Source organism: Gopherus evgoodei, chromosome 1 (assembly GCF_007399415.2).
Source record: "Gopherus evgoodei ecotype Sinaloan lineage chromosome 1, rGopEvg1_v1.p, whole genome shotgun sequence".
In the NCBI taxonomy this organism is placed as follows: domain Eukaryota; kingdom Metazoa; phylum Chordata; order Testudines; family Testudinidae; genus Gopherus; species Gopherus evgoodei.
In genome coordinates this window covers 33,767,455-33,793,272 of record NC_044322.1, presented here as the reverse complement: position 1 = coordinate 33,793,272, position 25,818 = coordinate 33,767,455, and the positions used below count along the sequence as shown (strand labels likewise).

At 41.2% G+C, this 25,818-nt stretch overlaps 1 protein-coding gene across 1 annotated transcript in view; it reads right to left on the bottom strand.

The window, feature by feature from the left end:
- DDX10 (DEAD-box helicase 10) overlaps positions 1-25,818 on the bottom strand; it is a 354,057-nt gene that overhangs the window by 251,053 nt on the left and 77,186 nt on the right. The window contains exon 13 of the mRNA XM_030561169.1: positions 13,000-13,444. Coding sequence (XP_030417029.1) covers positions 13,000-13,444 — 445 coding nt within the window. The remainder of the gene's footprint in view (positions 1-12,999; positions 13,445-25,818) is intronic.

The window sequence follows — 25,818 nt, the reverse complement described above, 5'->3', positions numbered from 1 at the left end:
CGTCTCTTGCCCATCAAAAAGGGCTATGAAAACTAAATCGGCTATTGTAGGACATCAAAATACAAGGACATTGCTAATTGCGCCTCCACATGCTTGAATTCTGGAAGAAGGAAATAAAGATAATGAACAAGAAAAGTTTTCATCTCTTGGGCTGTGTGGACTCTCACAGAGCTGGAGCTACAAAACAGAAGCCAAGATCCCCAGGTTAGCATTAAAATACATTCAGTGCTAACAGACTGCTACAACTCTGTCACCTTTCGGAACCCCAGTCTGCCACTCATTTGGGTATATAAACCTGCCTTCTTTAACCTGTAAATGACTCTCTCATTTCTTTTTCCTGGTTATTAGATCCTTGGTTTGTTTACTATAGGATTGGCTACACGCATTGTCTGTGACGTGAGATCTGAAGTACAAATTGACCTAGGAGATAGGTGATCTCTTGGGACTGGAAGCAACCTGAATCTTTTAAGATCTTTCATGGATAGCAATCATCTATCACTAACGCCAGCAGAAGCAGAAGCTCCTAAATGTCTTATTGTCCAAAGACTGAGTATTGGAATTCACCCAATATGAAACAGACATGATACTCCAAATCATATTTAATGCCAAGTGTTTTAGACTGTACTATTTAAATGGGTGTTGGTGCCATAAATGTCAAGACAACCTGGACACAGTCTGCTGTCCTTATTACAAACATTTCTGATTGAAATTTCAATCATTTAGATTCAATTAAAAGCCACTTCATCTTTCACTGTTGCCATAACTGACCTGGTTCTCAAATACCCTTTGGGATGAGGTGCAGGGCAACCGCAGCTGAGCCAGCACTCTGATCACTGCTACTCCAATTAGTTGCCCTAGAGCACACCTGACTATGGGAACTGCACCCAGTTGATATATCTGGATGGGCTGCAGGGAATTAAAGGCTAATTAATTCATTAGCCCAGATCACACAGAAAGTACAGGAAAAAAGTGCACAGAGAGAGAGAGAGAGAGAGAGAGAGAGAGAGAGAGAGAGAGAAAAGCAGGGTTGTAGAGTCAGAACCACAAGAGATCTTTCCTCTCCACGGCTCAAGGAGCTGAGGGCTCCATGGTACTATTGATATGATGTTGCATAATCTGTAAAGAAAGAGCAAAAGAACACTCTAAATAAAATGCAGGTGTTTTACCAGAAGGTGGTCTCTGAGCTGTTTGTGGACTATGAAGTAGGCAGGAGAGGAGTTGGCCCTGCCACACACACCCACTGAAAACTCTACTCCAGCCTAATCTTCTAATCCTAAAACTAATACAGCTCAATTGTGTGTATCACAGTGAAGTGCCGCTGCTCTTTTCCATTTGTTCTTGAGATAGAGTTTAGTCATTTCCAACTGAAGTATTCAGGTTCTTTCTGCTGCTTACAAACCACTAGTTGTAAATGAACTAAACTAACATACCGTAAGTCAGACTTAAGCAAATCAAAGAGGTTAAAAACCAACAAACTAAAAAATGTTGCCACTTAAATCACGTAGATGCAAGACTATATTCGAGACAAACTTTCCGCTTCAGTAGTATCTGCATTCTCAAATGGAAAATATTTGGATCATTGTATATGCAAGTCAGAACTCAACACAAGGAAAAATTCTCCTTTAAATATGCTAATACAGGATGGATTCTTACTTACAATCCCAGTCTACAGATTATATATAACAGGGCAAACAAGAGGAGCTGCAAACCTCAAAGGTCTCACCATTCATGAAAGTTGGGTTGTAATTTCAACTTTTAGAATTTTGCTTAGAAGCAAGATCTTGCATATCAGAATTACATACAAGACAATACACTGCACATTTATTAATAAGAATGCTCAAACTACAGAGATCAAATAACTATCGAACAGACAGATTTCAAAATGAAGGCACCAAATGTCACTGTTAATCTTAGATAAGTAATCACAATAAAAATTTAGAACCATTTTATACATTAAACACAGCTTAGTAAGAGATGAAGAGGACGCATTTGAATCGTAAAAAAAATATCAAAACAAATCATCTGTAACTCAGGCATGTTGGTCTTCCCTTCTCTGCACAACTTCCCATTTACCTGAGCACCATAGGAGGCACTACAATAGATGACTAGCTCCTTTGTTGACTATCTATATAAACGTGTAAACAGCCAACACTGTACTATGTGCAGAAGCCCTTAAATAATGCACTGGAACAGGAGACAGAAAACATTGGGGGCTGCATTCAAAAGATGATGCACCTTTATCTAGCAGAGTGCAAAAGGGCCTAGTGCCATTAAAAACATCCTTTTATCCCCCACTCCCACCCCCGAACTGGTTTCAAAACCTTTGCAGGATTCTTACTAGGTTAGAGTATGACAAGAACACTCATTTTAAAATAACACTGGCAAGAAGATGGACAGCCCGGATAAGACCAGCATTTAAGGGTGCCCCTAAGAACAAATACAAAACGTAACATTGAAGCATGTCTCTAGATAGAGCATTGTTTACTAAGCGCTTTCAAGTATGGAAGCGCCTTCTGACAAATGTTTTTTGAAATGACATCCAATTGTGTTAAATTGGATGTCACAAGCTTTCCTGAAAGCAAATGTTGCTTGAACTGAAATTATTGGAACTGCATACAAAGAGGGTTTTTTTTATACACTCGTTTTCATTTAATTTTCAGAACACACATGCAGTTTGCTGTCGAGGCTGAAGAAGCTTGTGACTTTTGTTGACAGGTCTTGTTTCCACTAGCTTTAAATAAAATTATTTTCTAATTATGTTGCGGGTTCTTGGAGCACTTTGTTTCACGTGCATACAACCCTATACCAGCTCACTTCACTTTTACAGCATACAGTGGATTGTGTTGCATATCACAGCTCGAAATAACCAGGAACCTTCTATTTCTAACCTATTTGGGAAAGAGCTGAGGCAGCAAGGATAATAATTTATGGTATACATTTGTCATGGTGTTAAATTTCAGTTAAGGTGTATATGAAAATAAATATTTCTGTGCTCAGTTTGCTACAAGGTTAACACTGCAATGTGTCTTTAAGGAAGCGGAAGCAAAAACATGCTCGCTTTAAAGATACTGGGCAGTGTTAGAACAGCTTTGCTCTACTATGCATGAACATCTGGGCTGCACCATAGCCACAGAAAGGGGCAAGAGAAGACTTCACAGGTGTGGAAACACAATCCTGCTGCTATCCAAGCACACCCACTTGGTGGACATTTTCTGCCCTTTCATTCAAGGAACAGCACCTGGAGGAGCCAAACGCCTCTGATTGGCATGACAGCCAAAGAACTGAAGAGGTATCTAGAAACAACCAACAAAGGATGCTTGAGTTGGTACAAGAAAATATCTGAATGCAATGATTAATCAAAGTCTGACTGAAAGTAGAGCGACAGAAAGAAGGAAACCCCTTTGGGTTCAGACAGTAGTAGAAGTAATCATATTTAGTCAAAGTTGTGACAAATGCTTCTGATCCATCTGCACTGTAGCATGCTTCCTTTTTGCCAATGTGCAGAGAAGAAAGTATTAGAGAACTGTGTTTCAAGTTTGGTATCTATTAAGGCTAAAACATGGTTCCTTAATATGTTTTCTATGGCAAACCAATGTTGAAACAAGCAGTTACCTGGTGTCTTTTGGAGTCAATTCCCAACAAGATTAGTTAAAAGAAGGCTTATCCCTATCTGTCATTTTCTGTGCTTTTATAAAATTAAGCCTGCAGATGTTCAAGTCACAATATTCCAGTGTAGAATGAAGGGGGTGGGGAAATTCTAATGTATGTCTGTCCTTGAATTACAAACCAAGCTAACTAGTTGACACAGGATCACATGGTCAGAAAGTTTTCCATATTGTCCTCCTAGAGGATCAACAATGTATGATCCTATATCCTAAAATGCAAAATCCATAGCACAGGACAAGCCAGACAATGTATCACATTTATGACTAGACAACCCTATCAATGAAGGATAAGCAGAGAAGAAAATAAAACTACTTCAGACTCTATCCTTGTTCTCAACTACATGGTCCTGCAGTGCTTTTAAAAAAACTAGAACTCCTGCATTTGCAAGCACAACAGCTGATTTCACAAAATCAGAATATAAAATAAAGTATCTAGATGTTTTTAAAAATATGAATCTTGCTAAATATTGTTCCACACATTTTAAACAAATAACTTCCATTATGTTATAGCCAACAATTAGATAATACTGATTATATATTTGATAGTCACTGGATATAGGCTAATTCTGACCTAATTCTGATGAAGAAATATTACTCTCCTAAATAAAAACGCTATAGAATATAACATAGGCTTAAAATCCTGATGTATTTAAGTAAAATTAACAAATAAAACAGATCGCAACCATGACTTTTTTTTTAAAAAATGAGGTCAGAAACTATAATACCTACTACAGTCCTGCCACCTTATCCAAGGTCTCATTTTTTACATGGCAGTACAGAGAAACCTTAGTCCTTGTTTTTATTTGTCACAAAAATAGGAAGGCAGAGCGTGTGTGAGAGAGACAATGAGAATACAGGGAAAGAGTGAAATAGCTACTGAATCTGTGCTATTAACGGAACTAACATATCTGAGCTATCCTGCTTCAGGATGTCCCCTAACCTTCAATATCAGATTACATAACAGATATTCAATGACAAAGAAAATAAATCCTAGGAAAGTCACGTAATTCTCCTACTCCACCTTCAGTTTAACTGGGACACAAAATTTCAAAGCAATTCCATTCCTACTGTTTCAAAGCCAGCTTTATAACCTAATAATAATGCCCTAAACTGGAGGCCCAAGGCCAATAGCAATTCCTAGTCTATGTCTAGAACACCCAGTAAAATATAAGTACTTTACTTTACAAGCCATTAGCATCAATTTGCTAAGAAAATTAGCAATCAGATCTCTACTACAAATCACTTCTGAAAGATAGCAATGGCAGGGGCTTAAAGGAAAAGCACCTACAGATAAATTACAGAACTTTGAGATATTATCAGCACATTAGGGATTTGTTGTTTTGTTAAAATAAATTTTGATATTGCTGTGTGGTCTCTATTAATCTTATGCACATAAGAGGAACACCAACATTAACTGTTTAGAATTTGCTGGTTTTAGTATACTGCTGCTTGAGATAGACTCACTTATGCCTAAAGCTACAAGTAGGTCACAGAGGTCACGGATTCTGTGATTTTAGGTGATGTCCATGACTTCAACCCCGGGCAGTGGGGCTCCCATGATTTATTGCATATTGCCTGCATCCTGCCCATCACTTTTACTAAAAAGCCCCGTGACAAAATCTTAGCCTTACTTATGCGTCATTTAACCTTTTAGCACCACAAATTTCAACTACATCTAGAAAAAGGAAAACGAGGTGCTTAGCAGCATTTACAGGCCAATTTTTATGCTATTTGATATTTAAAATGCACCACGACCCACATTAGCATTTTACTGTTGTTACAAAGTGTGTACCAGTTTTCATTCAATTCTTCTCATGAAAACCCAAACATGCCTCCATACACCCTTAGGGCAAGAGCAAATGGGACAAACGCCCAGTTTGCGGGGAGGAGGGAAAAATCACAACATTCGGGGCAGAGTGGGACTTATGGTCACCCTAATGCTCATATGCTATTTTTCTCCACTAACTCCTGTCTCTTTCCGTGCACTTGCTTGACAGTGCTCATTTAATGAGCAGCTATTCAGTATTTTGTTTTCTTCTCATTTTTCAATGAGTGGCACCAGGCCTTATTTACTGCACACTATTCAAACTCTGCTCTGAAGACAGAATTGTTCATTTTCTTATGAAACACATCACTATCGTATGAATGCTTCACAAACGCTAATTTATTTTCACAACACTCTTCTGAGATGAGGGGGCATTATCCCCATTTTACAGATGGGGAACTGAGGGGCACAGAGATTTAGGTCCACAGAATCCACAAAGTTTGGTGCCAAATTTATGACATGCAAGACCTGATTTTTCAGAATATTTAGCATAAAGGTATGTTTACTCTACTAGCACAGACACTTACTACAGCAACAGAAGAGGTTTTTCCATCGCTGCAGTAAATCTACCTAGGCTGAGGAAGTGGGGATTAGTTCAACCTACTTAGTGCCCAGAGCACAATATTCTTCACAGACCTGAGTGGTATAGTTAGGTCAACCTAAATTTTAGGTATAGACTAGGCCTTATATAGCACTTTATATATTCCAATCACAGCTCCCATGACTTCAGTTACCGCTGAGTACACTCAGCACTTCTGCAAATGAAACTCTAGGGTAGCAATTTGAGTGCCCAGAAAATGAGGAACACACTATTGACCACTTAGGAAAGGTTTCATTTAAATGAATTGCCCAGCATCACATACGAACCCCATGGTACAGGCAGGGATAAAATCCAGCTCTCCAATGCAGCATTTAACTGCCTTAATCATGACACCACCCTTCCTCTTCCTAAAACCCCTTGTCTCATTTCCTACACACCTTCTAATTTCTGCAACAAACCATGTGGAGTTCCTAGAGACAACAGCCTGATTCATCCCCAGTGCAGGTATGTCCTCTGCACTGAATGAGGCAGGTGCCTTGCAGAAAATACAGTAGATAAAAAAAACTGTAATTAAAGAATTACTGAACGTCAGTCAGGAGACACTACTTTGCCGTCTTCGATAAGTAACCAAAATAATGTTTATAGTGTTTATGAAGAAAGACTCAGACCAACAATATCTCACCTCTCTACTGTAACGGGAAGGTTTAAGAAGAGATAATTTAACAGCATGAGTTTGGTGGAAGAAGAATTCATGTGGGACTGGTGCTCCAATTTCCTGTGTAATGCTGACAGTTTGTCAATTTAAAATTCCTATCATGCAACATGAGAAATTTTATAGTGCTTGTTCCAACAATATTTATAACTCAAATGTAACTTATCAAAATTGTAGATATTTTCATTTTTTAGTGTAATGGTATACAAATTGGGATATTGTTTAAATCTGTTCATAATCTTAAAAATAATTATATACATGCTTCCAAAATCCCTAGCGTTCTGCTATTTTAAGGTAAGGAACTTCACATAACACTTAACCAGAAAGCAAGCAAGGCAAAACTTCTGACAAATTACTGTAATCATCACTAATGTATAATTTTAATATCTATTAAATGGACACACAAAAGCAAATCAAAGATGCATTGTGCTTGAATCCTTCCATACAATTTCTATAGTACATATTTCTAGATTAAAGAACAAAATAAATCTTCAGTAAGAGACTCTCTCTTCTGCTGAAAAATATACGAAACCATTACATTAAAATGTTACACCCTAGACTTAACAATTTTCCATAACAACTCACTTTAAAACAGCATACTACTATATATACCATTCAACACTAACGTGCACAGTTAGAAAAATGTTCTTTGTGCCTCTACTTTAACAGACACACACTAGGAAATATTTCAGTGGAAAACAATTTTAATCAAACAGTAAAAATCTTAAAGTTAAGAAATTTTATGCTTTAATTTTTAAGCTTACCATGGATCATATGCACAGCTATCAATTACAAACGTGTGTACACACAGTGTTCTTGCTGAATAGCTAGAAACCGCATATTAAGCCACACGGTGTCATCCTTCAAAGTACATCATTCACCTTAATGCCTTCATTGATCAAAATTCTACCTTGATGTTTCAAGATATCTAGACCTTCAACCTGCCTGGACTTACGAGAAAACAGAAGTTAGCTTCCTTGTAACTGCCTACTGGACACTTTGATCTCACCAAATACAGACATGTATCAGAGGGACAGGAAAACTGTTTCACCACACAATCGTCATTAGCTGGGAGTTTCACGCATGAATCTTTTCACTGATGGTCTCTGGCCTGGAGTAATACTGTAGGCACATCTTCCTTTAAGCTCAGTAACCTTCCAGATACATTGAAGTGGTGGTGTTGGTTTGGTTTTTGTTTTTTTTTTGTATGTTTGTTGTTTGGAGGGCAGAGGGATTGCCACAGAAACTTTTACCTCCAGAATGTTCAATTCAGATGAATTGAAACCAAACTACCAATATGCTAGAGGATGCTCTGTTTTGAAGAATGGTAATATTTGTTTATGTAGTTTACTTACACAGAACGATTCTCAGAATACATACATTCAAGGATGCTCACTGGTCTTGGTGCTTCATCCAACTATGCCACAACACCCAATGTATTATACAGAAAGGAAATATTTGCTTAAAAATGCAAATACCACACAGAGCAATAAATTGGTGATAAGCTCATGCACAAGCAAAATTTGAGTACTTGTGCTTGCAGTTATGTTTACAAGCAGCTTCCTATCTCAGATGATAGTAGGACAGACCTTCAGTGTTTCATCTACTCCAGGTGTAGAAATATTTCCTTAACATACCTACTCATTTGAGAAAAATACACACTGGGCTAGCAACAAAGAAAAATTTGCCCTTGCTCCTATTTGTATGCAGAAACCAAAATACTTCAGACGTTACACACAGAGAATATTCAGCTAACATTCTGCACTTGCAACAATACTGTATAGAAAATTTTCAGGTTAGAAACATTAACCACACAATCAGTTGATTTAGACAATGTCACAGTTTATCTCGATCAAAAAAAGTCTGAGGTGTGAAAGCTGACATGAATGAAGTCCTGCTTGAGGAAGAGGGTAACCTGACTGTTTTTCAAAGAGTCATTCTGATTTAACATATCTAAGTCTCTTTGAAAATTGTTGACAGCGCCCTCTGACAGAGGCAGGATATCCAATCAGAGGGACCAGCAATCTGATCCAATATGGCACTGAGCTTGACATAATAAGAGGAAACAAATCTCATTTACAGAGGACTTTTTGTTGGAGTTCAAATATAAACATGCTACTGTGAATCTCTAGTCAGCGGCAAGCTAAGGAGGCCATTTTAAACAATACTAATGAACAGTCTTAAAATATTTAAAAACATCTTTGTAGGTACTGTGTGATTTACCCCAAGAAATCTGCATAAATAAAAAATTATATATCTATAAAAGTTTACCAAAAAAAACATTAAAGCAAAGTTAACTTCGGAATTCCAGTGACCCCTCATGCAAATACTGTACTCCTTTCAAAACAGTTATATAACGGGTGAGGGGAGCAAAGCCTGTAAGGAACAAGAAAAGGCTGTCAGGATGTATCCAGTTAAAAACTCAAGACGGCTAAAAGCTGGGGCTGGACAACAGAGGATGAATCACTCAATAAATTGACCTATTTTGTTCACTCCATCTCTTAAGCATCTGGCACCAGCCATTGTTGGGAGTCAGGATACTGGGCTAGATGGCCCATTCGTCTGACCCAGTCTGCCTGTTACGTTCAGTTCTTTGCATATCTTGTAGCAAATTAAATTTTAAGAGATTGAACGACAAGATCAAGTAAGTGTCAAGGTTTTTTTACTCAACTTCACAATCTACTTTAGTACCAGCTATGGTCATGCTCAAGTATACATTTTTCACTGCACTTGGCTATGAGCTATTTGGAGAGATTTGTCTGAAACTCTTTAATTGCTGAATTATCTTAATTTCATATTGCTATAGTTTCTATAGTCAACAACTAAGAAAATGTGCATGTAATTTCATATTAAAATAGAAAATGGAATCAAGAGTAAATGATGCCAAAATTATCTGTTACACAAATTCTAATACCTTTAGTTAAGAGGAAACCAAATAATTATTGAAGACAAACACATATAAAGGCACCAATATTTTGTGACACATGTTCATTTTACACACGTTCTGACTTCTTTTTCCTGGGGGACTTTCAAAGACCGAGACAGTGACTTCACATTAAGTACATTATTATTTAATTTAAATTATTATCACAGAGCTTATGAGTTGAGGACCAGGTCCCCAATGTGCTAGATGCGTACAAATATATAACAAGAGGACCGTCTTGGCCCAAAGAACTTACAATCCAAGTGTAACTCTTACCATGCTTGAAGCACCACATCAAGACATTATCTTTCAACTAACAACCAAATAGAACTCCCTTCACAAAAGTGCAAAATCTGAGTCACCCAAGAGAGGATGTGTTATGAAGGAATTGCTATCTTTAACCTCTTAGGATCCTACAATCACTCCTTAAGAGGCATTTTCTGCCCATTTTTCCCCCATCTCACCTTTCAATTATTTATGTTACCCACATGCAACACTCACAGGCCAATGAACATAAGATTTTATAAGAGTTCTTGTCACAGAAGGCAACATTTTTAACTATAAACTTCAGACTAAATGTGCTAAAACAGCTGTTTAGCAAATACAAAACTGAGAATTTGATAACAGAAATGTCTGAGGAGCAAGCCATAAGTCATATTCTCAGGTTTCATGTATGAGTGCCTATAACTGATGTAGGTCTTTTGGACACTAATATGAAAGACTTTAAAAACACATTAATTTTTTTGCAAGTAAATAAAATCAAGATATCAACCCTGCTGCAAAGAAAATAAACTCTGCCTTGCTTGAGCTTACATAAACTGACTTATAAATCTTTAATACAAGGACAGTATCAAAGGGTTATTTGCAGAGGTTCAAAATGGCTCTCTTCTAATCACTAATACTTCTCAGAACATCTCTCTAGCTAGCATTCTTAAAAATGGAAGCATCTCTTTTTGTCATTTGTCAAATATAACATCCAAAACCACCTCCTACTAAAATATTAATATTTATATAGTCTTCTGTTTAAGCCTGCAAAATTATCCTGGAAACAATTTGGAAAACTGGCACAATTCCTGGGTAACATGAGCAGAGCTCTCACACCAACTACAGATAAATGTTTTGAGTTTTTTAAATGGAAATTCCTTTCCAGGGGTACTGGAATAATTTTTATACTTGGGGTGCTGAGAGCCACTGAATCAAGATGCAAACCCTGTATATAATGGAAACCACTTCAAGCCAGGAAGTGCAGCAGCACCAGCAGCACTCCCAACACCCCTAGTTCCAGCATCTACATTCCTTTCTGCCTGAAGCTGAAATTTTTATTGTTTCTGATTTTTTACATGTCAACATGCTCTCTCCTCACATTGCATTTACACTATAATTCTAAACATTTTGGTAGATACCAAATAAGCAGAAAACTAAATAAAGAAGGCAGGAAAATCCTACAGACAGAGGGGATTGCCCAGAGACAGGCAGTGGAGCCCAGGAGTAGCACACTGACAAAAAGCTGAATAGTACAGTCTTCCCCCAACCTCATTTCATTATTCCGCATTAACATCTCCCAGGTATATAAATATCTCCAAGTACTTTTTCCTAACAACCCTGAAGGAGGTGGGAGTGGGGCAGGAACATTACACTCAAGCCTACAAGCTGAGTAATCCAGTCCCCACTCTGCCTGAGCCGTTTAGTGGGGAAACAAAGCTGGTCATAGGAGTACACTACTCTGCCCAATACACAGATATCCAAGCCAGGGGCAGCCGGTAAGCCGGCTGTTGGGGAACGCCGGCAGCCGGGCCCTCCCCTTCTACCCGATCCCTCGCCTCCCTTTCGTCTCCTCCCCTGCAGGAGCCCAAAGCATTCCTCCCCCACAACCTTAGTCCTGGGCCACCCGAGTGCCCCAAATCCCAGAGCTCTGGGCAGGTCCCCAACCCCAGCCCCAGAGCTCTGGACAGATCCCAGATCCCAAACCCTGAGCCCTGAAGCTCCAGATGGCATGGCTGCAACACCCCCAGCCCCAGGCAGAAAAAAAGATTCCCATAAAAGTTAGATGCTGGAGTACAAACCTGGTACTGTACAACTGCCCAAGATTTCAAAGCAATGTGACCTGTCACTTCTTAAATAGCCTGTTTTCCAAGCAATACTCTCAAAAAAATGTGCAATGATTTTCAGCATCTTTTTTTCAAAAAAATGTAATTCACAGGCTGACTGGTCAGTGTAAATTTAAAACAAATGCTTTCCACAGTATGTGAAAATAAAGATTCAGTGAAAGACAGATACTTAAAAATAACTACTTTTGCTTAATAGAAGAATCTCTTTATACATATATCTAAGTAAAAAGCACTACCCCAGTGAAGCACTGGAATGGGTTACCTAGGGAGGTGGTGGAATCTCCATCCTTAGAGATTTTTAAGGTCAGCCCTGACAAAGCCCTGGCTGGGATGATTTAGTTGGGAATTGGTCCTGTTTGAGCAGGGGGTTGGACTAGATGACCTCCTGAGGTCCCTTCCAACCCTGATATTCTAAGATTCTATGAAGTCCCCGTGAAATGTACTGTCATTTAAATTCAGCTTTTTGTAGTAAAGAAACTAATGGATCACTAGATGAAAAGATACAGTATCAAGTGTAACTTTTTCTACATAAGTATTTTTCATAAATATCTTGACTATACTTAATAGAACACCATACCTGAAAAATGCTACATGTGTCAGAATATCAAGAAAGAGGGACACTGAGGTGTCAAGCCATATATGCTTGCCACAGAAATGAAAGATCTAGATGAACACTTTTAATAAACCTTTATAAGTGTTTTACAAGAAGTGTTCTCTTTGTTATTGGATTAACTCCCAATAGCAAAGGTCTCATTAAAAGTAAAATTCATGGTGTGAAGGATACGTTATTGTAAAGAACATTTGTAATGATCTGTATTATGAAGTGATGCATAATGAATTACAATGAGGTTTCCAGCTCCATAAACTATAAAACCTCATCAATTTAGTTAAAGTTATGACTGTGTCTGCTGCTACTTTTAGGAAAGTACAAGAAAATTGGTAAGTGTAAAGACTTAGAACTGTTAAATTTCTCAGATATCTAAGTTATGAATAATATAACATAGGCCATCCATGAGGCAGGATACTGTTCATTTTATATATGAACAGTAATAAAAATCATGTAATTTCAATTAAGGCTAATTCTGTCCTCTGATACAGATGGGCAACTCATTTGATATCAAATGAGCATTGTGTAGGGGCAGAATTTCGTTCTTACTCTATTCTCTTACGTAGGCTGCATTAACTTAAAATGAAATTTATGAGGTTCACCCCAAAACGCACTTACCAGTACTGCAAGATCTTTAGCTTCCAAGCCAAAAACGTTCTGCCGTTTCACTGTCAGCAAATCAAGATCTCTAAAGTCATCATCGTCATCCGCGAGGAAATTAATGGATTCTGCTTTTGGAATCTTGTTTATTGAAGGAACTTCCTCCTCTTCAGATAATTCCTCTGACTCATCGCCCTCTTTGTCAATGACTTGGCTGGGGAGTTCTTTTTCCTCTGGTTCTTCTTTTCTCCCCTCTCCTTTCATTCTTTGAACAGTAGATATCTTTTCTTTAAAATGAGTTCCTCTTTCCTCCACCTCTTCATTGCTTACTAAGGAGCATGCATCTTCACACTGCCCTGTCCCCTCTGGGTGGCTTTTTCCTTCCAATGACTCATTCACAGACAATTGTTTCTGGGCTTTCTGAAGAAATCTAACCCGAGGTTCCACTGCAAGGCCAAGGGAGCTAAAGCATGGGATTAAAAATAATAAAAAATTAATCTGAAACTGAAAACCATTCTACTAAGTTAGAAATTATCAGCACGGGTCTGCGTTTAATTTTGATAATTTTTTTGTTTAATGTATTTTGACTGGAGTACGTACAAACTAGAATCTCGATTTTTTTTTAATTTACTTACACACACACACACAGAAACGGAGAGTCAAACTGTTGGAAAAATGAAAGCCAACAAATACGGGGGAAAACAACTGGAAACATAAGGAGCTCATTAGAAGGGCAGTGCTGAGAAAACAGTACTCCCAAAAGAAACCCAGAGTGACAGCAAATGGCAAATTAAATTACATTTACAATATAATATGATGGCATAAATGACAATGCAATTTAGTACTGCAGAGGGAAAAGATTCACGTCACACACCAAGGAAACAATGGTACTCATCACTGTTGAGACTACCTAAAATACTGTGCACAGTTCTAAGTATCTTGGTACCAAAAACACATGGAAGAAATTCAGAGAAGAGTAACAAAAGTGATTAAGGTAAGATAAAGTCTCTATTGAGTACACTAGAGACTTTACACACATCCATACATGTGGTTGTGCCATAATCCACCTATTGTGCGCATCTAAATCCCAGAAGCACGTATCCGAAGACAAGTAGAGGACGAGTAACCTAGCATGTCGAAGGGGTGTAGGGAAGTACGCGCTTTAGGCTATGGTACAATATGTGCCAGTGTGTAGAGGAAAAAGGGGTACCAACCTGAGTTTTAAGAGTCTACCCCATCTCCATTCCCACAATACAGTGAAGTCTTTCCTGCCTGATACTTACTTACACAATATTAAACTTTTCTATGAGAAAAATGCCTATAGTTGCCACAAGGAAATTATTTGATCACCAATTGTACCTTGGAAGATTTCTGGTTAAATAATCAGAGCCTATTACCAGCAACAGGTTAAAACCCGTAAAGGAAATGGAAAAGGTTAACAACAGATATAGAGTATTCTAAGGTCCACGGCCAAATTTAAAATGAATAATTTTTATGCAGATTTTAATTTCTTTATAATCATTTCTAGTAACAGCTTTCTTGTGGTGAGAGCAGAACTTGCCAAATGCAAGATTCTCAGGAGCTGAATTAACCAAGTCAGTAGTTTTACTAGTTATTTCTGCTTTTTAAAGTAAAACCAAGTCTCCATTCCCCCAAGAAGGCCCCATTCTACATGGCTAATGAAGCATCTCTAACTTTAAGTTGCCCCATATTTTTTAAACTCAACCTGGACATGGTTCATCTGATCTTCTATCTACCTGCACCTGCACTTATCTGTTCTATTCCTACAATCTAGGATAATTCTGACCCTTCCGTACAGAGTCTGGAGTAGGATGCAGAGAAAGAGAAAAGTTACTTACCTCACTGTAAAAGACGGTTACTCACCTTTGTAACTGTTGTTCTTCAAGATGTGTTGTTCATATCCATTCCAATTAGGTGTGCACCCACTGCATGCACGATCATCAGAAGATTTGTACCCTAGCAACACTCGGTGGGTCGGCTAAGGCGCCCCCTGGAGTGGCACCTTATGGCGTCGAATATATGCCCCTGACGACCCAGTGCCCCCTCAGTTCCTTCTTGCCAGCTACTTCGACAGAGGGGAAGGAGGGCGGGTTTGGAATGGATATGAACAACACATCTCAAAGAACAACAGTTACAAAAGGTAAGTAACTGTCTTTTCTTCTTCGAGTGCTTGCTCATATCGATTCCAATTAGGTGACGCCCAAGCCTTACTTAGGCGGTGCGGTCCGAGAAAGATGTTGCGGAGTGAAGGACCACTGAACCAAATGCAGCATCATCCCTGGACTGCTGCACTATCGCATAGTGGGAGGCGAAGGTATGTACTGATGACCAAGTTGCTGCCCTACAGATCTCCTACAGGGAGCGCTCCTGGGAGAGAGCAGAACACCTGGCACTTCCGATTTTCGTGAGAGGTGAAGAGGTCAACGTGGGGAAATCCCCACTTCCACAAAACAGAACGGATAATGTCTGGACGAATCGACCACTTGTGAACCAGAAAGGATCTGCTGAGGCATTCTGACAAGGTGTTCTGGACTCCTGGGAGAAACAACACCACCAGGTGGATCGAGTGTGCTAGGCAGAATTCCCACAATTTGATGGCCTCACAACAGAGGGGGGACGATCGCACTCCCCCTTGCTTGTTGATGTAATACATGGCCGTTATGTTGTCCATAAGGACTGCGACACAACAGCCCAGAAGGTGCTCGTGGAAAACCTGACACGCCAGGCAAACTGCTCCCAGTTCCCGTACGTTGATGTGTAGGGTTATCTCTCAAGAGGACCAAAGGCCTTGTGTACGAAGGTTCTTGAGGTGAGCACCCCAGCCCAGAGATGACACATCCATGGTCAGGACCAGGGAGGGCTGTGGTGCATGGAATGGCACTCCCCTGCATACTGAGCTGGGGTTCAGCCACCAAGCCAGGGAGGAGACAACCTCCGGTGGTACTGTGAGCACTGTGTTCAAATTGTGCCGGCCTGGATAGCAGACTGATGCAAGCAAGGCCTGGAGCAGACAGAGGTATAGTCAGGCATGTTTGGTCACGAAGGTGCGCGATGCCATGTGGCCCAGAAGATCAAGATACGTGCAAGGTCGGGAAGTTCTGGAGGCTGCAGATAATGGCCTCCATGGCCTGGAAGTGGACTTGTGGAAAGCACGCACGGGACAGATTTGAATCCAGGACTGTTCTGAAGTCTATTCTTTGGGTCACCTGAAAAGTGGACTTTTTGGCATTGAGCAGCAGACCCAGCTGTCTGAACAGGCTCATGGTGAACCGAACATGAGATTGTACCTAGAACTCAGAGCAAACTCAAATGAGCCAGTCGTCGAGGCACGGAAACAATTGTATCCGATGTTGACAGAGGGAGGCAGCTATAACAGAAATTCGTAAAGACCCTTGGTGCTGTGGACAGGCTGTAGGACCCAGCGGTCTGTTGTTATGTGGGACCACGCAGGGAGGAAATAGGAGAGGCAGTTGGAGAAAGGTGGGAAAGGATCCTGTGAGGAGATTGGTGCTCCGCCCCCGGGTGCACCTTCAAAAGTTTTGCTTGGGCCCCGTCAATGCTTGGGGGGGGGGGAGGCCTGATTCTGGCCCATCTGAGGGCCAGACCCCTCCTCCCACCCCAGTCACATCTTCTGGAGAAGTCCTGTCTGGGCCGAGGGTTAGGGTAGGTGCGTTGCAGTTGGGGCCGGAAGGACCTCCACTGCGTCACCGGGGTATGCATGTCCAGTGAGCGCATGATGACACGGTTATCCTTTAGACTCTGAAGCCTAGAGTCAGTCTTGTCCGAGAATAACCCCAGGCCATCGAAGGGCAGGTCCTGAATAGTTTGCTGCAGCTCCGGCGGAAGACCGGACACCTGCAGCCACAAGATGCAGCACATAGCTACACCTGAAGCTAGAGTCCTTGCCACTGAATCTGCCGCATCTATCGAAGCCTGCAAGGAGGTCCTGGCTACTTTCTTGTCCTCCTCTAGCAAGGCCCCGAACTCCTCCCTGGACTCCTGAGGAACCAGCTCCTTGAATTTCCCCATGGAGTTCCAGACGTTGTACTTATAACAGCTCAGGAGAGCCTGTTGGTTAGCCACCCAAAGTTGTAGACCGTCAGTGGAGTATACTTTGCGGCCAAATAAATCCAGGTGTAACGATGCTGGTTCTGACGGGACCCAACTGAGAGTGCCAATTCAGGACAAATTGCTTAAAACAGGGCAGTTACAGCCCAAGGCTGGGGTTTTTTCACCTCTAAGGCAAACCAGAGGACTTTGGTTTCACCCCATTAGCTAACCACAAGTCACACAAGCAATTCCTTTAGACTCTCCAGTTTCCCAGTATCATCACTAGCGCCATCCGTCACGGGGATGAATGGTTAGGAACACCAACACCTCAAAAGAAAAAGGGTTCTCTAAATTCCAAAGAACCAAGCCCTAGACCCAGGTCAATATACAAATCAGATCTTACCCACAAATCACAGTGTTGCCAATCCTTTAGAATCTAAAGGTTTATTCATAAAAGGAAAAAGATATAGGTGGGACTAGAATTGGTTAAATGAAATCAATTACATACAGTAACGGCAAAGTTTTTGGTTCAGGCTTTTAGCAGTGATAGAATAAACTGCAAGTTCAAATCAAGTCTCTGGAGTACAGTACATCCACAGCTGGGATGGGTCATTCAGTCCTTTGTGTAGAGCTTCCTTGTAGCGAAGTCCCTCCAGAGGTAAGAATCAGAACTGAAGACAAGATGGAGATGAGGCATCAGCCTTTTTTAGTCTTTTCTAAGTGTAAGAACACCTCTTTGTTCTTAATGTGGAAAAATTACAGCCAAATGGAGTCTGGAGTCACATGGGCAAGTTCCTGCATTCTTTGTTGAGTTACAAGGTGTATATGTCTTTTCTCAATGGGTCAGTTGTATAGCTGATGATCCTTAATGGGCCATCAAGCAGGCTAGGCAGAGCTAACACCAACTTGTCTGGGATGTTACCCAGAAGCACAGCATAAGTTTGAAAAACAGACAGTATATAGCCAATATTCATAACTTCAACTACAAAAATGACACATGCATACAGACAGCATAATCATAACCCGCAACCTATAACCTGGTCTTAGACACCTCATTTGACTCCCTTTACACAAGATTTGGTGCCACTACAGGACTTTGGTTACCACCATGTTTTATATGATCCCAGTTCGAATCAATAACGTGACACCAGATGCCTAGCATCCTTGGATTTAGGGGCGGGTGCTTGTTGACTGTGCCTTTCCCTTTCATTGACGGACTGTACAAACAGGGAGCATGGTTGGGGGGTGAATATATAAGATTCATAGTCCTTGGAAGGAACTAAGTATTTCCTCTCAACCCCCTTCGCAGTGGGAGGGATAGACGCTGGCGACTTCCAGATAGTATTAGCATTAGCCTGGATGAACGGCAAGGCTATGCGTGTGGGAGCATCAGCAGACAAGATGTCCATCACCAGATCCTCTTGCTCCACCTCCTCCTCCACCTGGAGGTTCATGTTTTGTGCCACCCTACGCAGCAAGTCTTGGTGTGCACGGAGGTCTATAGGTGGTGGTCCAGAGGAGGTTGTGCCTCATCAGGAGATGAAGAGGACGACAGCCCTGGGACTAAAGGTTCCTGGGGTAAGTCTTGCTGAGGCAGGTCCAGCTGTCCCAGGTTCTCCATATTAGGAGCTTGTGTCTGAGATGGTTGCAGGGCACCAGACTCCACGTCCCGGGGAGGAGGGAGCGCTACCCATGGCCTCTGGGATTCGGGGTTCAGAATGAGCAGAATGAGAAGCCCTGAAGGGGATGCCTTGGGCCTGATGGTATGCCCAAGGGGTCCAGAAGGACCACTGCGGTGGTCCCTGAGCAGGATTCTATCCCTCATCCTGCCATTGAGGGTCTCCATCCACATCCTGGTCATAGGCAGGGTAGCCACTCTCCGCCTGAGATGACCTCGAGTTAGGGCGGGAAGGCCAAGGTGGGGCCGACTGGTTATGCTGTGTTGCACTATCCCGCATCGATGGACCACATCATAAGGACGGCGATCAGCGCAGAGACCTGGATCTGGACCGATGATCATAGCAGTACCAGGAAGGAGATCTGGACACCGATGAAGATCTCCAGGCAGAATGGCGCCAGGATCTACTCCAGAAATTCGTGCTGTGATCGGTGCCGGGAGCTTGACTGGTACCAGCCGTACCAGGACGGAGATCTTCTCGACATGGAACGGTGCCACGAGTACGACCGGCGCCGAGATGATGATCGGTGCCAGGACTGTGAGCAGTGCCACACATGGGACCAGCGTCTAGAGCGGGACCACGATCTGGTGCAGACTGGTGCCGAGACCTCCCAGTCTGCAATGGAGGACTCATGATAGCGGGATTCCTCATCAGTGGGACAAACCGCATCGGTGGTGCCGGAGGCTGTGACAGCCCTGACTCAGTGAGAGTGATTAAGTCGCGGGCCGTAGAGAAGGTCTCCAGGGTAGATGGCAGACTGAGCTTGACCGCGGTGCGCACCAGGGAGCTCATATACACCAGACTCAACAGCGCTTGCAGCACCAGAATCAACGGTGCCAGAGCTGGAGCCTTCGCGGGGCTATCCAGTACAGGACGTTGCTCCAAGGGGGGCACCAGCAGTGCCTGTAACTGGACAGAAGCAGCAGGTTACTTGTGCTGCTTTTTAGACCCAGGAGACAGTGAGTGGCGTCAGGCCAGTCGCGATGCCGGAGACATCCGGTGCTGGGAGTCTTTGCCAGTGCCAGGTCTTTCTGGTGCCAGAGGTGCACTTCAGGCCAACAGTGCCAGGTCTCTGCTCGGGCTCGAGGCACCGGGCTAAGTGCCACTTCCATGAGGAGCTGCCTCAAACAAAAGTCCTGCTCCTTTTTTGTCTGCAGTCTGAATGCCTTACAGATGCAGCACTTATCTGTTTGATGGGATTCCCTCAGGCACTTCAGGTAGGAGTCGTGGGGGTCTCCCATAGGCATCGGCTTAAGACAGGCCGAGCAGGGCTTGAAACCCAGAGACCCAGACATGAGCCCGGGTACCGGGAAGGAGGGAGGGAGAAACCCCCTTTCCTTCAACTACTATATACACTATCTACACAATTTACTATTAACTACAACTAGAAACTACTAACAACTATACTACAAAACTAACTAGTGAAAAACAAGTAAGCTAGGGAAGTGGAGATCAGCTATGCTACACTCCACAGTTCCAACGACCGTCACAGGCGGTAAGAAGGAACTGAGGGAGCACTGGGTCAGCAGCGGCATATATCTGGCGCCATAAGGGCGCCACTCCAGGGGACGCCTCAGCCAACCCACCAAGTGTTGCTAGGGTAAAAATCTTCCAACGATCATGCATGCGGCGCACGCACACCTAATTGGAATGGATATGAGCAAGCACTCGAAGAACTGGAATTCTTAGAGATGTGTGGTCCCTATCTGTATGCCATTGCAGGTATGTAAGTGCTCCACGCGGCCGAGACCAGAGAATTTTTGTAAGCAGTTGGTCCACACCTGAGTCCAAGGGTGGGTAACATCCACTGATCGCCACCAGGTAAACTCATATTGAACTATGGGAAAGACCCACCTTGAGACTAAGGTTACATCTACATTACTGCGGGATCGACGCTGCAGTGATCGATGTACCACGGGTCAATTTAGCAGGTCTAGTGAAGACCTGGGAATGAGAGGAGTAAGCTAAATCAACAGGAGAGTGTCTCCCAAGCTCAGTGTAGACACCGCAGTAAATCAACCTAAGCTATGTTGACTCCAACTACATTATTCATGTAGTTGGCGTTGTGTAACTTAAGTGGACTTACCACAGTAGTGTAGATATAGCCTACGAAGATATTCCTGTTATTTTAGACTATCTGCTGTCTCTGGAGATATATTATTTTGCTGGGCCGAGAGAGAGAACTGTTTCCACTTGGCTAGGTAACATTTTCCAGAAGTCCTTTTAAATATAAATAAATATATGGAGGTATACCTATCTCATAGAACTGGAAGGGACCTCAAAAGGTCATCAAGTCCAGCCCCCTGCCTTCACTAGCAGGACCAAGCACTGATTTTGCCCCAGATCCCTAAGTGGCCCCCTCAAGGACTGAACTCACAACCCTGGGTTTAGCAGGCCAATGCTCAAACCACTGAGCTATCCCTCCCCCCTTTCTATTATTAAGAATGGCTTGCACAGCTTCAGAGCATGAATGTTCTAGACTTGATGCCCATCCAAATACCAAGCAGTGAGATGAAGCACTTCCAGATTAGGATGCCAGAGTCTGCTATATTCCTGGGTCAACAGGTGCAGTAATGGCCAAATGCTGACAGATGGATGGGATGACATTTGTAGGAGGTTTCGAAACCAGACTGTCTGGGCCATTTGGGAGTGATGAAGATGACTTATTCCGTGTCCTATCGAATCCTCAGTAGAATCCAAGGTAGTAGCAGGATGGGAAGGGAGGCACAGCTCATGGCAGTACGAAAGTATTGCCTCTGGAATGCTTCCTTTGAGCTACCTTGGAGTAGTATATTTTACATTTCCTCTTTGCCTGAGAGGAAAACAGGTTCCAATCGGGGGTTCCCCACTGAGTTAAAATGCTGTGCACCATGAATCATGCCACTTCCACTCCTGACAGATGGCAAAATGTCTGCTGCGACTGTCTGCCAATAAATTTTCGGTTCCTGGAGGGTACACTGTCAATAGGGTGATGCGGTTCTTCATACACCAGTACCATAAAGTGACAGCTTTCATACACAGATTTTGTAGAATATGGTCATTAAATTTTGACACATCTACTGGTTTGAAGACAAGAATCAGGCCGAAGAGAAAAGGTTACAACTGAGGCCAGGAAGTGGTAAGAAAGAACTAGGGAGGCTGTTGGTCACCTCTGCCCCTCATACCTTCAGTGTTTGGCATAGGCCCAGGCGTGGACCTATAGATACTGCCTGCAAAAATTCTCTGGTCTCAGATGCATGAAGCACATATGCACCCATAGCAGAATACATATACAGACAAGCACTTGAAGAAAAATTGCTGTTTCAATGTCTTGCGTCATCCATCAAACTCTCTCCACTTTTCTGTTTGAATCACTTTAAATTTCTCCTTAAAGCTTTCCTGAGCACCTTACCAATATAGAACCACAAGAAAAAGAAAGAGTTTTACCATTTAAGACACTTCTATATATAAAGTATGCTATGATGCGTCACCATCATAAACCCTTCACAACAGTATTGCCCAGCTTTAGGGCTCAGGAACCCAAACAATCAACACAAATATTACAAAGTGTTCAGAAGTGAGAGTTTAATTTTCCAAGTCTATATATACACAGTATGTACTAAAAGTCCCTTATCTTTCCCCCCACAAAAATACAGTCCAGCCCAAACTTCCCTTCTGTCAAACTATGACATTTATTGAATGCCCCTTCCCTTTTGGTTACTAGGGCATTCCGTGCCTATTGGCGAAGTAAATACATTTAGCGTTTTTTTCCTTTGTGGGTCATTAATACCACCTGAATTTCCACACAAACTCTGAAAATGCCTGCCAGTTTGTAGGACCATTAAATATTTTATACTGCCTGATCTTCTGTATTCTCAATCTCAGTACATTCAAGATTATATATTACATATATACACATTCTTCCAGGAGCAATCAGCAGCAATGGGGTTTCAGCGGGGCATTTCAAAGAAAAAGGGAAAGAATGATAATTTGAGGGAAGTTTCCATTTAGTACCTTGTGCACATTCACCAAAGACCCATAAGTAAAAGAATTTATATGCAACATACTTCTGATATTAAAGGAAACAATTGTCTATCTTAAAATAATTTTAGCATTTGACTATTAATTGACTTTCAAACAAAAGTGAACTCTACAAATTAGTTTATTGGCTAAGTGGAACAGAAATGGTGAAATGAAGCAGATTTAACTGTAGTCCCTAACGGTTTAAATCAGGATTAGGGCCTCATTATAATAGGCACTGTACAACATAAATGAAGACCTGATTCCTGCCTCAAAGAGCTTACAAACTTCTGAGTGAATAAAAGTCAGTCAATCAGTTGCAAATGCTAAACAAATACTAATTTTGCAGAGTACTTTTCCCATTTTCCTAACAACATCTTTACCACACAAGTGTGATTTTCACTTTAGGTAAAGTCCTGAGAGTGCTAACTTACTCTACTGCTATATATTGTACCATATAAGTAATCAATGTACATGTTTGCAGTTTTGCCAAATATCATGATTTCATCATGAGTCTCATTAAACACCTCTTCCTCTATATAACACAAATTTGGATATAATGTGGTAAAGCAGTGCTCTGGGGAAGTGGGGCTGCGCACTCCAGTGGATCAATGCAAGTACAATGTAACGCGGTTTCACCTATAACGCGGTAAGATTTTTTGGCTCCTGAGGACAGAGTTATATCGAGGTAGAGGTGTATCTGGTGGTTTTTTTTAATGCCCCAAGATGCTAGAATCCAGGATTGAAAAATCTAAACTTTCATTTTAAAAAAAATGAAGCTTCCAACCCTCACAGCTATAGAGAAAAGATTGAAAATGAGGAGTGCATCTTGCTCAGAAAGTAGAAGGGAAATTTTTTTTTTTTTTAAATCTCAATATTTTGAGGTTGACAATACCAGTTTTGTAATTCAACAAGAAATATTATGTACATGGTTTCTGATCTAGAGCAGGACCAAGTGTCACTGTCACCTTCAAGCGATAAAATTGGTTGCCAATTCAAGCACTGGTAATTTTTTGTAGGGCATTTAACAACTCTACAGAAGTAGGATGCTAGTTAACTGGATCCACATGACTTCTGAATTATTAAAATATCCAAATCCCTTGACTCAGACCTTCTTCTAAGCTGCAGATTATTCCCCTCCATATCTCAACTTCACACACTTGACAAGTTAAAAGTACTGAAATGACTATTAACAAGTAGCTTATTTTTTAGCCAAAAGGAGGCTTTTACTTACGCTTTGGTACAAACATTTACACAAACGCTTAACTTTAACTATGTGAATAGTGCCATTCAAACTAGTATTTGCAAAGCTAGGCCTTAGTTCTTATCTCTGTACTCAAATCTCTAAACAAAACATGAGATAACCACACAACTATGTGGAGGTACCTTTAATCGACAAAACAAATAGAAGGCATGTAGCCCTTTACTTTCACACTGGATTAATACATTCAGTCCACAAGTTTTAAAGTTAGTCCTGGAACTTTAACTGTAAACTGCCTGTTCATGCACTTTATTTAACCAACTCTTGATTATACAAGTGACTAAAGCTTTAATTTATATTACTAAATCTTACCAATTAATTAACATGACAGATAACCACACAGGCCATGTCCTTCCAAAATACCCTGCACTGACTTGAATGGTTTTTGTCTTTATAAAAATTTTACATCAGACAATTTTTTCTCAGAAATGCCATATTGGCAATAAGGACTTTCAGTTATTTTCTTCTGCTGTAATTTGTTGCAAAATCTGAAGTCTATAATAGTCTCAGTGCAGTTACTGGACTATTGGTTTAAAAGTTAAAACTAACTGAAGAAAAAATGAGTCTTCTGATGGAGTTCTTCAGGTGGCAGTTAATGGTCCTTTGACACGTACAGCTATATATGCAGGTCAGATACTCAAATCAGGACTACACATCCTTCCCTGGTTCCCCAAGCTCCCATACCTTGCACCTGTTTAACTAAATCAATTTAGAAAGTGATTTAAACCAGTGAAACGTGTATGTATAGACAAGACCTCAATCAGAATCTCCAAATCTCATCAGTCTACAAGTGGCCACTTTACAGTAATACTCATATTTCCCCCTCAGATAATCTCACAGGCTTTGTCTTCACTGTGTTAGGAGATAACTATCCCTTGTTCTTGACCTAATCATATTCAGTGTCTATCAATAATCTGAAAGAAAATATAAAGTCATTGCTGGTAACATCTACAAATGACAAAAATCAGTAGAGTGGGAAACAATGACAAGCCAGTTATTCAAAATTATCTGGGTTGCTTCATAATTAGGCTCATCAGAACACCATGTGTTTTAAAACAGCCAAATTCAAGATCATACAGATAAGGATGAGTGTAGGTCATACTTACCAGATGGGAGATTGCATTCTGGAAAAAAGCGACTGACAAGGTTTTAAGGTTCTTGGCTGATAACCAGGTGAACATGTGCTGCCAATGCAGTCCTGCGGCTAAGACAGCTAATGCAATTCTTGGACATAAGCAGTATAATAGTGAATAAGAGTATTAACTCTGTATACAACATTGATGAGACCATTACTGGAATATTGTGTCCAGTTGTAAGCATTAGGATATAGATATTCAGGCCTGCCTGCAAGGGCCTATACTTTACAAATTTAGGTGTATTCTTATCACTTAGCTACTTATAGAGATATAAAAGAAAGAATCAAAATCACTGTCTGCGTAATGGGATTCTCTTACTGTGACAGTCTGAGGCCTGGTTCTTCAGCTAAGCAGCAGAGGCCAACCATAAACCGGGAAATGTATGGTCACATCTTCACATTCCAAACTAGTCACATTGAAATAAGGCAATCTGAGGCTGTTAGGAAGGTGATCTGATCTATCACCTCCAGAGAAAGGAAAGAGCCTAGAACATGTAAAAGAAAATTTAATTTAGTTTGATAGTTTTCTGTCTGGTAAGAACTCACTTATCAATAGACACAGCTGGAAAACCCTTATGTGTGTATAGATGTAGTTGTAAAATCCTCACTTCTGTATTGTTTTGTATGTTTATTTGCATGGTCTCTGTCTGGTTCTGTGATTGTTTCTGTCTGCTGTATAATTAATTTTGTTG